This window comes from Dendropsophus ebraccatus, chromosome 9 (genome assembly GCF_027789765.1).
Source record: "Dendropsophus ebraccatus isolate aDenEbr1 chromosome 9, aDenEbr1.pat, whole genome shotgun sequence".
NCBI lineage: Eukaryota > Metazoa > Chordata > Amphibia > Anura > Hylidae > Dendropsophus > Dendropsophus ebraccatus.
Window position 1 is genome coordinate 20433479 of NC_091462.1, and position 14059 is coordinate 20447537.

At 43.5% G+C, this 14059-nt stretch overlaps 2 protein-coding genes across 4 annotated transcripts in view; one reads left to right on the forward strand and one right to left on the reverse strand.

Annotated features, from left to right (window-relative positions):
* The first annotated feature begins 6195 nt into the window (after positions 1–6195).
* The window catches only part of LYPD6B (LY6/PLAUR domain containing 6B), a 43426-nt gene continuing 35562 nt past the window's right edge, over positions 6196–14059 (forward strand). For 2 of the 3 annotated variants that reach the window (XM_069982675.1, XM_069982678.1), the window contains exon 1: positions 6196–6265. The gene's annotated coding sequence lies outside the window, so the exon portion shown is untranslated. The remainder of the gene's footprint in view (positions 6266–14059) is intronic. The other variant, XM_069982676.1, reaches the window with a different exon arrangement.
* Positions 13607–14059, reverse strand: part of LOC138800742 (uncharacterized) — a 38660-nt gene continuing 38207 nt past the window's right edge. The window contains exon 4 of the mRNA XM_069982674.1: positions 13607–14009. Within this exon, the coding sequence (XP_069838775.1) occupies positions 13612–14009 (398 nt within the window). The 3' untranslated portion in view covers positions 13607–13611. The remainder of the gene's footprint in view (positions 14010–14059) is intronic.

Below are 14059 nucleotides of genomic sequence, written 5' to 3' on the forward strand. Positions count from 1 at the left end.
ACATATTTCAAACTGTTGCGGGTGCAAAGGGTGTTGCAGGAATCCCCCCCAGGATACGTCTCCAGCTCTTACTATGACAGATGTATGATACACTGGCAGATTGCATGGTATTTTATCTGAAAATGTCAAACTAAAAAAAATAAAATAAAATTGAATTACAGTTTACGCCCTGTGTCCGTCCCTCCTTCTAATAAATGATAGATTGAAAGCACGAAATGGAAATTCATCGCTTATGCTAATGTTACATGTTTCTGCATAGACAATGACAAAATTCACAGATCCCATGACCGCACTTTTATCTTGTATATCTTTATTTTGTGTTTTATTTTTCTGTAAAAAAAAAAAAAAATCATTAGGGACAAAAATGTGCAGAAATAGTACTTTTTTTGTTTTACTTTCTATTAATATAGTCACTTTTAAGATTTAGGTTAAGTATTTTGGGGTAAAAGGGACCGAGAGAGAGTTGGGATTTTCAGTAGGTAGTATTAAAATATTTATCTTCTGCTTCCGTCTATTTATATAGAACATGGCACCGTCCTACAGAATATAAATCACCAATATAGCCATTTTCATCACACACTCTAAGGCTAGGTTCACACTGCATTTTTGCAATCCGTTTTTCTCACCCGTTTTTGCAAGAAACGGATGAAAAACGGATGTAACTGTGTGCATCCGTTTTTCCATTGACTTCCATTATAAAAAAAACGGATCAAAACGGATTCGTTTTTCTTTGACTGACACAAAAACGTGGTCGACCACATGTTTTGTAAGTCAAAAAAACATTCGTTTTGATCCGTTTTTTTTTCTTATAATAGAAGTAAATTGAAAAATTGATGCACACAGTTGCATCCATTTTTCATCCATTTTTTTGCAAAAAAAGGGTAAAAAAAAAAACTGTCTGAACCTAGCCTAACTAATACATAGCCCAGATCACACTGCTTAGAGCGACTCTTTACCCACAATCTGACCCCCCCCCCCCCCCCCCAAAACCACTTGTACCTTCGGATAGCTGCTTTTAATCCAAGATCTGTCCTGGGGTCCGTTCGGCAGGTGATGCAGTTAATGTTAAACTTGCAGCCCCGTGTCCAACAGCCGTGGCCTAGAGTATCTGTGCCCTAACCTTGCACTACCCTTCCGTCCCTCCTCCCCACCCTCTTCATCATTAGGAATGCCCCTGGGCAGGATATTTCCTATTCCCCTCCAGTGAAAACTGCACAGGTGCCTTAATGATCCAGCCCATGTGCCGTGTTCTCACAGCTGATGAATAGGAGACAATCTGCCTGGAGCATTCCTAATGATGAGGAGGGCGGGGAGGAGGGACAGAGAGGTTGTGCCAGCCTAATGCACAGACATTCTAAGCCACGGCCGTTTGGCACAGGGCTGCAAGTTTAAAAGTTTTTTTTTTTTAGGACAATAACTGCATCACCTGTCAACGGACCCCAGGACAGATCTTGGGTTAAAAGCAGCTATCTGAAGGTACAAGTGGTTTGGGAGGTCAGATTGTGGGTACAGAGTCACTTTAAACTAATAGAGAGCCCAGATCACGTGCCCAAAACTGAAATAGACCCCTGTCTAGGTAATGCAGACTCCAGACCAGACTCCCTAAATACAGACCCCCTGAACTAATACAGACCTGAAATCACACTGCCTAAACTAATAAAACCCACAGACCAGACCCGTAAACTAATGGAGACCCCAGACCAGACTCCCTAAACTAATACAGACCTCAGATCACTTGACTAACTGGTATAAACCTCTGTCCAGATCACTACACCTAAACTAATACAGACCCTAGACCAGACTCCTTAAACTAATAAGTACCTCAGATCACATGCCCTAAACTGATACAGACCCCAGACTAGATGCCCTAAACTAATACAGGCCCCAGACTAGATCTCCTTAACTAATACACACCCCAGACTAGATCCCCTAAACTAATACAGACACCAGACTAGATCCCCTAAACTGATACAGACCCCAGACTAGATCCCCTAAACTAATACAGGCCCCAGACTAGATCTTCTTAACTAATACACCCTAGGCTAGATCCCATAAACTAATACAGACCCCAGACTAGATCCCCTAAACTAATACACACCCCAGACTAGATCCCCTAAACTAATACAGACCCCAGACTAGATCCCCTAAACTAATACAGGCCCCAGACTAGATCTCCTTAAATAATACACAACCCAGACTAGATCCCCTTAAAGGGAACCTGTCACCCCCTGTGCCAGGGTGAAGGCCGCCCGACCCCCCACTAGAGCCCCGGATACTCACCCCATCTCGCCAAGTCCCACTCCTGAATCCGGTTCCGGGACGGAGATATCACTGTTGGAAGCCCGGCGCGCATGGTGCAGAGATGAGTCCGACGCCCATAGAGAATGACGGCTTCATTCATTCTCTATGGGCGTCGGACTCATCTCTGCACCATGCGCGCCGGGCTTCCGACAGTGATATCTTTGTCCCAGGACCGGCTCCAGAAGCGGGACTTGGCGAGATGGGGTGAGTATCCGGGGCTCTAGTGGAGGGTTGGGCGACCTTCACCCCGGCACGGGAGGTGACAGGTTCCCTTTAACTAATACAGACCCTCTAAACTAATACAGACCCCCGATCACACCACCGAATCTAATAAAGCTCCCAGACCAGACCCCTAAACTGATACAGATCCCACCACAGATCTCCTAAACTTATAAAGACCACACTCCCTATGCCTGGAACTGAACTATATTTCCACTGCATTTTAGAACCTCAAAGCAACTACCCACATCTGCCACTAGGGGTGCTCACAGCACGCAGATTGTACACAGCTATAATATATATAATTAGTGTGTCACTACTTTGGGATTTGTATACATCGGGATACCCTTACACTTAGAACTGTGGATTGCAGCCAGTGGCCCTTGAGCTGATGCAAAACTACAACTCCCGAAATGCCTGGACAGCCAACGGCTGTCCAGGCATGCTGGGAATTGTAGTTTTGCAGCAGGTAGGAGACTACTGATATAGAATACCTTACAAGTTGGAGCCTTTAACGTCCTATTGATGCCGGATTAAAGGAATTCCTGTAAGAGTATATGCATTTAAAGGGAGTATGTGAGCAGAGGCTTATGGGTATATGGCGTATGGCTTATATATTGCTTTTCCTATGTTTTCTATATTGACAAGTTCATGATGATCGCCGTCCCCTACCCTCTCGCAGTCTTCACCACCCCTCTTATCTCTGAAGTGTCACTTTGATGGATGGGGCGGGATGACACTTCATTTCCCTTTTTTTTTTAAGGTCTGTGTGACACGTTACGATGTCTCCATCCAGTCTCGATGGCGCAAATCTCCGTCCTCCGAAGAATCGCCTTGTTTCCCGTAAGCGTCGGATCTGACTCCGGACAGCCGATCCCTTTGGGCCCTTGGCTTTGTCTGGGCCTTTGTGCTGCGAGGCTGGCTATTTTATAATTCTGGAAGGTAGGCCTCACGTCATCGCTCGGCTCCGGTTACTTCTCATCTGCCTCTCAGGTTTCCTGCACAATGTTTTATCTATGTGACTCGTCCGCGGGTCCTTAGACATTAGAGGACTGAAATGCTTCTTATTGTACGGGAAGATCCGCTGGAACGGTTAAAGGGGTTTTCTGATTTTATGTAGTTATGTGTTTTTGTTCTTAGGGTACGTTCACACTTACCGGATCCGCAGCAGATTTCATTTAAATAACTGAACACAGCATCAAATCTGCTGCGGATCCTGTAGGTGTGAACGCACCCTAAAGGGGTACTCTGGTTGAAAAAAACAATTGTTTATATCAACTGTTATCAGAAAGTTATATAGATTTGTAATTTACTTCTATTTAAAAATCTCCAGTCTTCCAGTACTTATCAGCTGCAGTATGTCCTGCAGGAAGTGGTGTATTCTTTCCAGTCTGACACACTGCTCTCTGCTGCCACCTCTGTCCGTGACAGGAACTGTCCAGAGCAGTAGCAAATCCCCATAGAAATCCTCTCCTGCTTTTCAATAAAAATATTGAACAAGAAATCCTCTCCCGCTCTGGACAGTTCCTGACATGGACAGAGATGGCAGCAGAGAGCACTGTGTCAGACTGGAAAGGACATACAGCAGCTGATAAGTAATGAAAGACTGGAACATGATTTTTTTCCCACTGGAGTACCCCTTTAAGGGGGTTAGAAAAATATGGCTGATTTCTTCTAAAAATAAATCGTAGTGAAGCAGAGTTGTTTTAAAAACTATCCTGTAGTTAAGGGGTTAAAGGAGCCCAGCCAGTAAGCAATGGCCAGTGTTTACACTGAGGGGTCACATGGAACAACCAGTAGAGTTGGTCGCTGACTACTTCATGCCCTCAGGGCGGCTTAAACAATGGAGGTAGTTTTTCCACTAATCAATAGAAAGTTAATTGTCCGTATCTCTTGCAGGTAACTAGAACTACTGCTCCCATCGTGATCAGCCGGGATTGCCCTGGGGTAGGACACTATGTGAACACTGACATGTTTGCCGGCCGGTGGGGGTTGTGGGTCAATGTGATATTAGTTATTTTTCTTATTACAAAGTACATTGCTGCATTTACACGGAACGATTATCATTCAAATTTTCGCGATAACGATTGCATTTGAGCGATAATCGGCTCGTGTAAGCACAGCGAACGACCAAGCGCCGAGCGAGAAATCGTTCATTGTGATCTTTCAACGTGTTCTCAAATCGTCGTTCGCTAAAAATTCGCAAATCGCTTCGTCTAAACTGTCTTTCAAAGATTCACCCTATGTGTGAGATAGGCTTAAGCGATCTTAAAACGATCGCAATAACGATTTTTCTTACGAATTTTCTAACGGTTTATTCGTCTAAACGCTGATCCTTATAAAAACCAAACCGTTGCTTCAAAATCGTTAAACGATTGATTGGGCGAATTATCACTTCGAGTAAACGCACCATTAGATTGATCTGTTACATGTGGATGTATCCTGATACACTGTAACAAGCTCTGCACCTGCGACATGTGAGGATGTGCTGCGGCATGCTGGGATTTATAGTCCCTGCCCTTCTATCAGATAACCTATCTGCTGCATGCTCTGCTATACAATGCTTCTCCTTCTGCATCAAACTAAATCTACTGTAGATTTGGTATCTAAGCTTACAAAGGTATATCAATGTATCTAAGCTTACAAAGGTATATCAATGTATCTAAGCTTACAAAGGTATATCAATGTATCTAAGCTTAAAAGGCCCCTTCTGTACATCTGTGTGTCTTGAGAAACTACAACACCCAGCATATCTAAACGAACAAGTTATCTGGATCCCGATGGATCTACCTGCATTGCAGTGGATCCAGTTTTCATCACAGTGTATCAAACTGTATCTAAGCCTACAAACCATTTGTCAGCGTTGCTGTGTATCTAATCTTATCTAAGCTTCGAAGCCAGGCGTCAGCACCTAGTGTATCTACCTGTATCTTCGCTTACAATCCTGATGTTTGCACGCTTGTGTATCTAACTGTATCAAAGCTTGGACGCCTCTTATTAATATCCTGGTGTATCTACCTGTAGCTAGGAACAAAAACCTGTTCTCAGCTGGAGAGCCACAGGTTGTCAGGGCATGCTGGGAGTTGTAGTCCTGCATTAGCTGGAGAGCCACAGGTTGTCAGGGCATGCTGGGAGTTGTAGTCCTGCATTAGCTGGAGAGCCACAGGTTGTCAGGGCATGCTGGGAGTTGTATTACTGCAGTAGTTGGAGAGCCACAGGTTGTCAGGGCATGCTGGGAGTTGTAGTCCTGCAGTAGCTGGAGAGCCACAGGTTGTCAGGGCATGCTGGGAGTTGTAGTCCTGCAGTAGCTGGAGAGCCACAGGTTGTGTCTGCCTGTTCCCGAATGTAACAGTAACCACAGTAATATTTACTATATCTTCAGATTTACACGCCTAGATACGATTAGATACACTCCGACGGAGAGCAGGCTTAGATACACAATGGAATGCAATGCAGAGACCAGACTAGCACGCAATGTAAAGAGAAGCTCTGCAGAGGTGGCTGGGCTTAGATACAGTGGTACCGCCCCCACTCTATAATATATAATATATAATCCGTACTGAGTAGTAATATCCAGCTCCGTGCTGGACACATGACTCCGATCTGATAGGTGACCCCGCCCCGGTGGGTGTGGCTCCACGCCCCGCCCCCTGCTGTTAGAGTAGCTGAGCCCGGGGATCGCAGTGTAGTCGCAGCGCAGATCCGGGGCAGGAGGTGGTCGGGGCCGGAGCTGCACAGTAGTGGGGTGAGTGCTCCCCTCCGGGGGTCTGCAGAGCTGGGTACTCCTGCTGCAGGGGGGAGGGGGACAGTGCTCTGCAAGGAAGAGAAGAGGCTCCCTTATGGGTGTCAGGTGCATCATACTATATACAAATATATATAGCAGGTGCCTCATCATATATATATATATATACATATATATATATATATATATATATATATATATATATATATATATATAGCAGTGTATTACACTGTCCATACAAGACCGGTCCATTATACTATATTTGCTAGACCGGTGTATTATACTATCCATACAGGACCGGTACATTTTACTGTATATATGGGAACAGTGCATTATAATATATATATATATATATATATATATATATATATATATATATATATATATCCAGTGCATTATAGTGTATATACAAGACCAGTGCAATATACTATAAATACAGGACCAGTGTATTATATTATATATAGGACCAGTGCATTATACTGTATATACAGGACCAGTGTATTATATTATATATAGGACCAGTGCAATATACTATAAATACAGGACCAGTGTATTATATTATATATAGGACCAGTGCATTATACTGTATATACAGGACCAGTGTATTATATTATATATAGGACCAGTGCATTATACTGTATATACAGGACCAGTGTATTATATTATATATAGGACCAGTGCATTATACTGTATATACAGGACCAGTGTATTATATTATATATAGGACCAGTGCATTATACTGTATATACAGGACCAGTGTATTATATTATATATAGGACCAGTGCATTATACTGTATATACAGGACCAGTGTATTATATTATACATACAAGGCAAGTGCATTGGGGCTCTTGTTCCTACAATGGCCTCAATGCACTTGTCTTGTATATATGATATAATATAATGCAGTGTTATGTATAGTGCGAATGTTATGTATTGACTGTGTTATATTGGGTATATGGGTATATGTACATTATACCCAAATAGGCATACATTGTGCAGTAGAGACCCCCCCCATAGGTTGTGCTTATCTATAGATCACCCAAATAATGTCCATTCTAGGTCCAGCATTTATAGTAGGCTTGGAGCAGGACAACAAGTCCCAGCAGGTCCTCTTTGCAGTTTTTGGAATTTCCTGTGTAACCTTTTGTCTGCCGGGGGAATACCTTTGCAGTGTGACAGCCATTAGTCACCCACAGGTGCAAGTAACCAGGCCTTTTTCTATGTATACGTCAGGAGGGCATTACTTGCATTTTTGTCTTTAGTGTAATCTAAAATGAGGTAAATATGAGATTAATGTGAATAATATGAATGCAGGAAGACTTGTGGCCCTCCAGCTGCTGGCTGGAGATCACAGTAGTTGTCAGGGCATGATGGGAGTTGCAGTCTTGCAGCAGCTGGAGAGCTATTGGTTGGAGATCACCGTGGCTATCGGGACATGATAGGAGTTGTAGTTTTGTGACAGCCACTGGTTGGAGTTCTCTGCGGCTTTCAGGACCCGATGGGAGTCGTAGTGAGACACCTGTTTGAGATGACAACTGTAAGGGTATAATGGGAGTTGTAGTTTTGGGACAGCTGGAGAGCCACTGGTTGGACATGTCTGCAGCTGTCAAGACATGATGAGAGTTGTAGTTTAGGATGGGGGAAACCACTGGTTGGAGATGACTGTGACTGCCAGTACACAATGGGAGTTGTAGTTTTGGGACAGCTGGAGAGCCACTGGTTGAACACCTCTGTGACTGTCAAGACATGATGGGAGTTGTAGTTTTAGAACAGGGGGAAAGCCACTGGTTGGAGATCACTGTCACTGCCATGACACAATGGGAGTGAGATGCCTGCGGCTGTTGGGGCATGATGGAAGTCATCGTTTTGTGACAGACCACTCTGGCCAGGAGAAAATCGTCACTTGTAGAACTCTCATTAGATTCTCATAAATTCTAGGACAGACAGCGGTGTTTTTTATTGCATTTAAAGCAGTAAGAGATGTGCATATCTAAAGAGCCAATGCGTGTTGTGAGACATCAGACCAGTATATCGCACATGGTAACATAGCAAAAACCAGTATATAGTAAAGCACATGTATAGCCCATTGTATTCTTTAAATTGAGATTGTTATTCCACTTTTGGCCTGTAGGTGGCAGTGACTTGTTTAGGCTGGAGCAGGATTCTTGAGTTGGTGACGTACAGGACTGTGAACCGTGTTTAGGTTTTATAGGATTTATTGCGTTTGCCTGGTTACAGCTCGGACTGATGCAGTTGTAGGGGGGTTGGGCTGGATTTACAGTAAAATGTCACCTGGTCAGAGACAGGATATTGTTACCCGCAATTGGATTACACGACAGAAAAGCCTTCTTCCTCCAGCGTCTACTGATCCAGAGAGAGATCAGCACTTAGCATAGGCGTATGAGAATCTTGTCACATTATTATTATGGTTGCACAAAAGTATCTCCGTTACAGTGAGTTTAAATAAAGAAAGGGTTTAAACGATTTTAAACAGTTATGCTGCGTTTACACGGAACGATTATCGTTCGAATTTACACAATAACGATCGAATTCGCAGCGAACGATCAAACAACGAGCGAGATATCTTTCATTTTGATCTTACAACATGTTCTTAAATCGTCGTTCATCGATTGCAAAAAATTCGCAGATCATTCCGTGTAAACAGTCGTTCACCATTGTAACCTATGCGCGACATAGGCTTAAGCGATCGCAGAACGATTTTTCCGTACGATATATCGTTCCGTCTAAACACTGATTGTTCTAAAAAAAAAAGTTCTTTCGATATCGTTAATCGTACGATCGGGCGAACTATCGCTCCGTGTAAACGCAGCATTAACGATGAACGATCGCAAAAGAGATTGTTTATCGTTAACCTGAAATCGTTCACCGTATTACACAGAACGATGGTCGTTAGATACGATCGTTACTATGATCGTTTATTCCTTCTGATCCCAGCAAAACAATGAACAATGTGCAATTACACTGAACGATTAGTGAAAAAATGCGGGACTTGAGCGAACGATTAACGATAATTTTAGGTTCAGATCTAAATCAACGACATACGAACGATTTTTAGATCGTTGCCTGCAATTACACAGAACGATTATCGTTTACATTCGAACGATATAACGATTTTTCGCACGATAATCGTCCCGTGTGATAGGGCCCTAAGAGTGTCATTCATATGTTGTGATTAGAGATAAGCGAACCCATGCTGGAGTCCATCCAAACCCGAACGTTCGGCATTTGATTAGCGGTGGCTGCTGGAGTTGGATAAAGCCCTAAGGCTATGTGGAAAACATGGATATAGTCATTGGCTGTATCCATGTTTTCCAGACAACCTTAGAGCTTTATCCAAGTTCAGCAGCCCCAGCTAATCAAATATGGAACGTTCGGGTTCAGATCGACTGAAACCCGAACCCGGTTCGCTCATCTCTAGTTATGATGTAGGAGCATCTAACAGTGTTGCCTGTTTTGCCTATTCGGCGGCCATAGACTACAATGGGAAGTTTGGGTTGATTCTTGTAAATAGTTGTCCCCTAACTTTTCCTATGAGGATTTTATAGGTTCATAAAATCTGTGAGAGAAATACATTGGTGCAAGGAGAAAATGGAGTAGTTGCCCATAGCAACCGTGGCCGTTCCCCTGACACCACCGACCTAGGACTTTATGTTCCTCCTGATGTTGCTATGGCTGCAGCTGAAGGGTTAATAGTCATTTTTACAAGGCGTTGAAGCTTCTTTGTGCCGGACCCTCCCTGTTACTATACATTTTCTTCAGCCGCAGCCGGGAGGATTGTGGTGTTTTTTTTTCCTATTTGTTATTGGCCTTTTTTTTTTTTTTTTTTGCAGTTTAGCCCACATTAAACTTCTCCTTTCACACCAGATGCTTTATGGGAGAATAATATCACTACATCTCATAGAGTGACCATAGAGTTGACGCTTTATCTCTAGTCCTTACTAGGCCTTGTGTATGAGCAGTTGCCCATAGCAACCAATTAGGCCTCCTCTTACATTTCTAAACCTGCCTTAAAAGCTGATTAGTTGCTAAGGGTAACAGTTCCAGTTCCTACATTGGCACTGATTTATATGGCTCAGGCCTTTAAGCTGCCCGATACACGTTGAAATGGTCGCAGTATCAGTCGCATGTCTCTTCGCTATTGTCAGCAGCACATCCGCTGTTCACACGGGAACATGTGCTGCCGAAAAATGATGATTTACAACCATGCATGATTGATGTTTCGGCTCTCGAGTTATGGAAACAGCATAGCTCCCGGTGCTATTCAGTTCCCATTTACGTCTATGGGAGTTACAGATTCTGCGTAAAACGGCTGCCTCCAGCCATGGCAACCAGACCGAACGGGGCAGGGGAACCCAGTTTTGGGGGATAGCAGCAATAATGACTTTATGGCATCTTAGAAGTTTGTACAATAATAGGTCGCCTTTAATTTTTGTCCTGGAAAAAACGGTGCATGATGCTTTTGTCACTACTGAGCACCTTATGGCCGTCTTACATGTGGCTTTGGTTGTTATGTAACCTCAGCCATGATGACAGACACCTTGTTGTGTACCGTAGTGACCGGTGCTGACCTACACAGACCTTCCTGTGACCGCCACCTCAGTCAACAAACAGGTAATGACAAGCCACACGTATCTGATCAATGTGCTGACTAGGAGCCCTGGAAGGCCTCATGCATGCACGGGTTATCGAGGGTTAATATGGCGGTTAATCCCAACACCCTTAGGCCACCTTAACAATTTTTTTTAAAACCTAATAAAAACACGTTTTTGCTTCATGTTTTTTTGTGGCATTTATCCAAAAATATTGCATTTTAGTGCTTGCATTTTTTCCCCATGGTGTTTTCCTTACCACGAGTCACATGATCCATTGCTTCAAGGATTTCTCTTGATAAATTTGAAAAACAACACACATTTAATTGTCACATTCTATGGTTTTTTTTTTTTCATTAAAGATCATGACCAAGTGACTTGGAAAAATTAAACAACAAAAAAAATAGATAAGAATGAATTAAAAAAAAAAAAAATTAAAATACTAATATTTTGTAAAGGAGATTTTGAGCTTGAGCTCAAAAATTGAGCTTTATGGGACAAGAAAAGAAGAAAAGAAAAACACATTACTTGTAAAGATACATAGTTCAGCATTGATTTTCTATCATACAAAATATTCAGAAAAACACTAACAAAATTGCATTTTCCTGAGAAAAAAATGCCATGTGTGACTAACATATTTTTATAATTCTATAGAATGATACACAAAAGTTATGTTTATGATCCCCCAGATAACTGGGGGTGGCGGCCGTGTTTCTCAGCGACAGGTGGACTCTCTGGTATCAGCCGGTGGGATAATGTTCTAATTGGCTCCTCGTGTCCTAATTCCCCAGACTGTGCTAATCACGGTATTTACAGCGCAGCCTTTTCCCACTTACTGTCCTCGTGAAGCCCATTTAGCGACGTGCAGGATTTACCGCAGACACGAACAATCCAGACACGCCTGATGTCAAAAGCTAGTGTGAGATTAGGCAGCCATTGCAATCAGCGTAAATTCACTGTCACACTTGTGATTACGGCCATTGTGGCCGCATTATGTATGCTCATTTCTGCCCTGATCTCGGCAGTGACTGGAATAAGAAGAGGCCGCTTATTGTACATTGTTCTATGTTCTCTCTAATTGGCCGTTCTATGGAAAATTCACTGTAGCTGTTACAGCCAGACTTGTAGATACACTTTTCCCATGCGTTTATTGAGGTCTCGGGAGTCTCCTAGGTGCGTAGGGATAATGTTGACATTATCAGAGCTGAGAATTGAGGCCGGCGACGCTACGTGATGTTACTTAATGGGGGGGCGCTTGGTAATTTAGGTCACTTTTTGTTTGGTTGGTCAGGACTTACATTAGTATGCTGGGTATTATAAATGTTTGTATACCAGGGCATTGCCCTCCAGTGTTGGAAAGTTGGAAGATGGGTACAACCCACTGCCTTGGAAAACAAACATTCTCTATGGGAAGCCCACCAATGAGTTTTTTTATTTTTTAATAATGAGTTTAACATTTATTAATTAATTTTTTCCTCACCCTTAGCTCTTGAGAATGAACCAAAGATGCCCAAAACTATTGTGTGCCTGCCATGGATATCCCAATGACAGTGTGTGCTGTTTTTTGATGCCCCCATGATGGTATGTGCCTGTCGTAGGTGCCTACATGATGGGATGTGCCTGTCATAGGTGCCTCCATGATGGGATGTGCCTATCGTAGATCCCACCATGATGGTATGTGCCTGTCGTAGGTGCCTCCATGATGGGATGTGCCTATCGTAGGTGCCTCCATGATGGGATGTGCCTATCGTAGGTGCCTCCATGATGGGATGTGCCTATCGTAGGTGCCTCCATGATGGGATGTGTCTGTTGTAGGTGCCTCCATGATGGAATGTGCCTGTCGTGGATGTCTACATGATGGTATGTGCCTGTTGTAGCTGCCCACATTATAGGATGTGCCTGTCGTAGGTGCCCCCATGATGGCATGTGCCTGCTGGGGATGCCCACATGATGTGCCTTTGTGTTTACTCCTATGACAGTGTATTCCTGCACCAGATGCCCTTAAAATATTATGTCCCTGCCTCTGATGCCATCAAAACCATGATTCCAGCTACAGATGTCCCAGTGACAATGTATGTCTGCAACAGATGGCACTCATGATGGTATGTGCCAGTGTATGTGCCTGCTGTGGATACCCCATGACAATATGTGACTGCTGCAATTGCCTCCATGACTGTACATGGCTGTCTTAGATGCCTACTTGATGGTATAAGCTTGCAGTGGATGCCCAAGTAACAGTGCGTTAATGGCACAACCAGCGTACATGTTATAGATGCCGCCATAACAGTGTATGCCAGCCACACTTACCTTTGGCGCTGGCTAAGATAAACACTGGCACTTGAGTTCAGGTTGTTTGATTCCTAAAGCTCAGAGACTGTGATGGTGCCAGCATTAAATTACAAAGGCATATATAAATAATGGCACCAAATTTTAGGCTTCCATAGAGAGGAGCCCCATAACAAAGGGATTGTAGGACTCCCCTCCCATTGGTGAATGTGCCCATAGGCCCCACCTTGGTTATAAGGCTTTAGCTGAGGACATTGGAATCCCAACAAGCACATCTATAAAACATTTGGTTGCCAACATGGACGTTTTTATATGAGTCTGAATTCTTGGTGTGAATGTGACCTTATGACATATAAATATTTATATATTGTTAAGAATACGATTTATTGCAGCCCGTAGGAAGAGGCCGACACCTGAACACCTACAGCTACACCAAAAATGTGATCTGCTCGTCAATCAGTCAATCGTGTGCTGGGTGGCTTCCTACCTACAAGCACTCTCCGTTCCTTTATATGTTGCAAAGAGGCCGGCTTCACACCAGCGTAATACAGCCGCGTTTCATTGCTATCCTGACCGTGGGACCGATGAGACTGATCTAAAACCAGCCCTAAGGGCATGCTGGGAGTTGTAGTCATAAAAAGTTGAAGATGTTGCACCATCTGTTCACAGGTGTTCTTCGTGCCTTCGCGGCAGCGGCGACAATTCTTAAAGCTCTCTCTTAGATCGGCTTGCAGTCTTACATGCTGTGTTTGCTCTCTGTCCTGAAGATGTTTGCCTTTCTCTGCGTTCTTGAAGGGGCTCAGACGGCTAACAAGAGGAGCATTAAAGAGACAGGGCAACTCTTGGTGCTCTAATAGGGAAAGAGCAGATCATTGTTTAGTGCTTTTACCTATAGCTTGC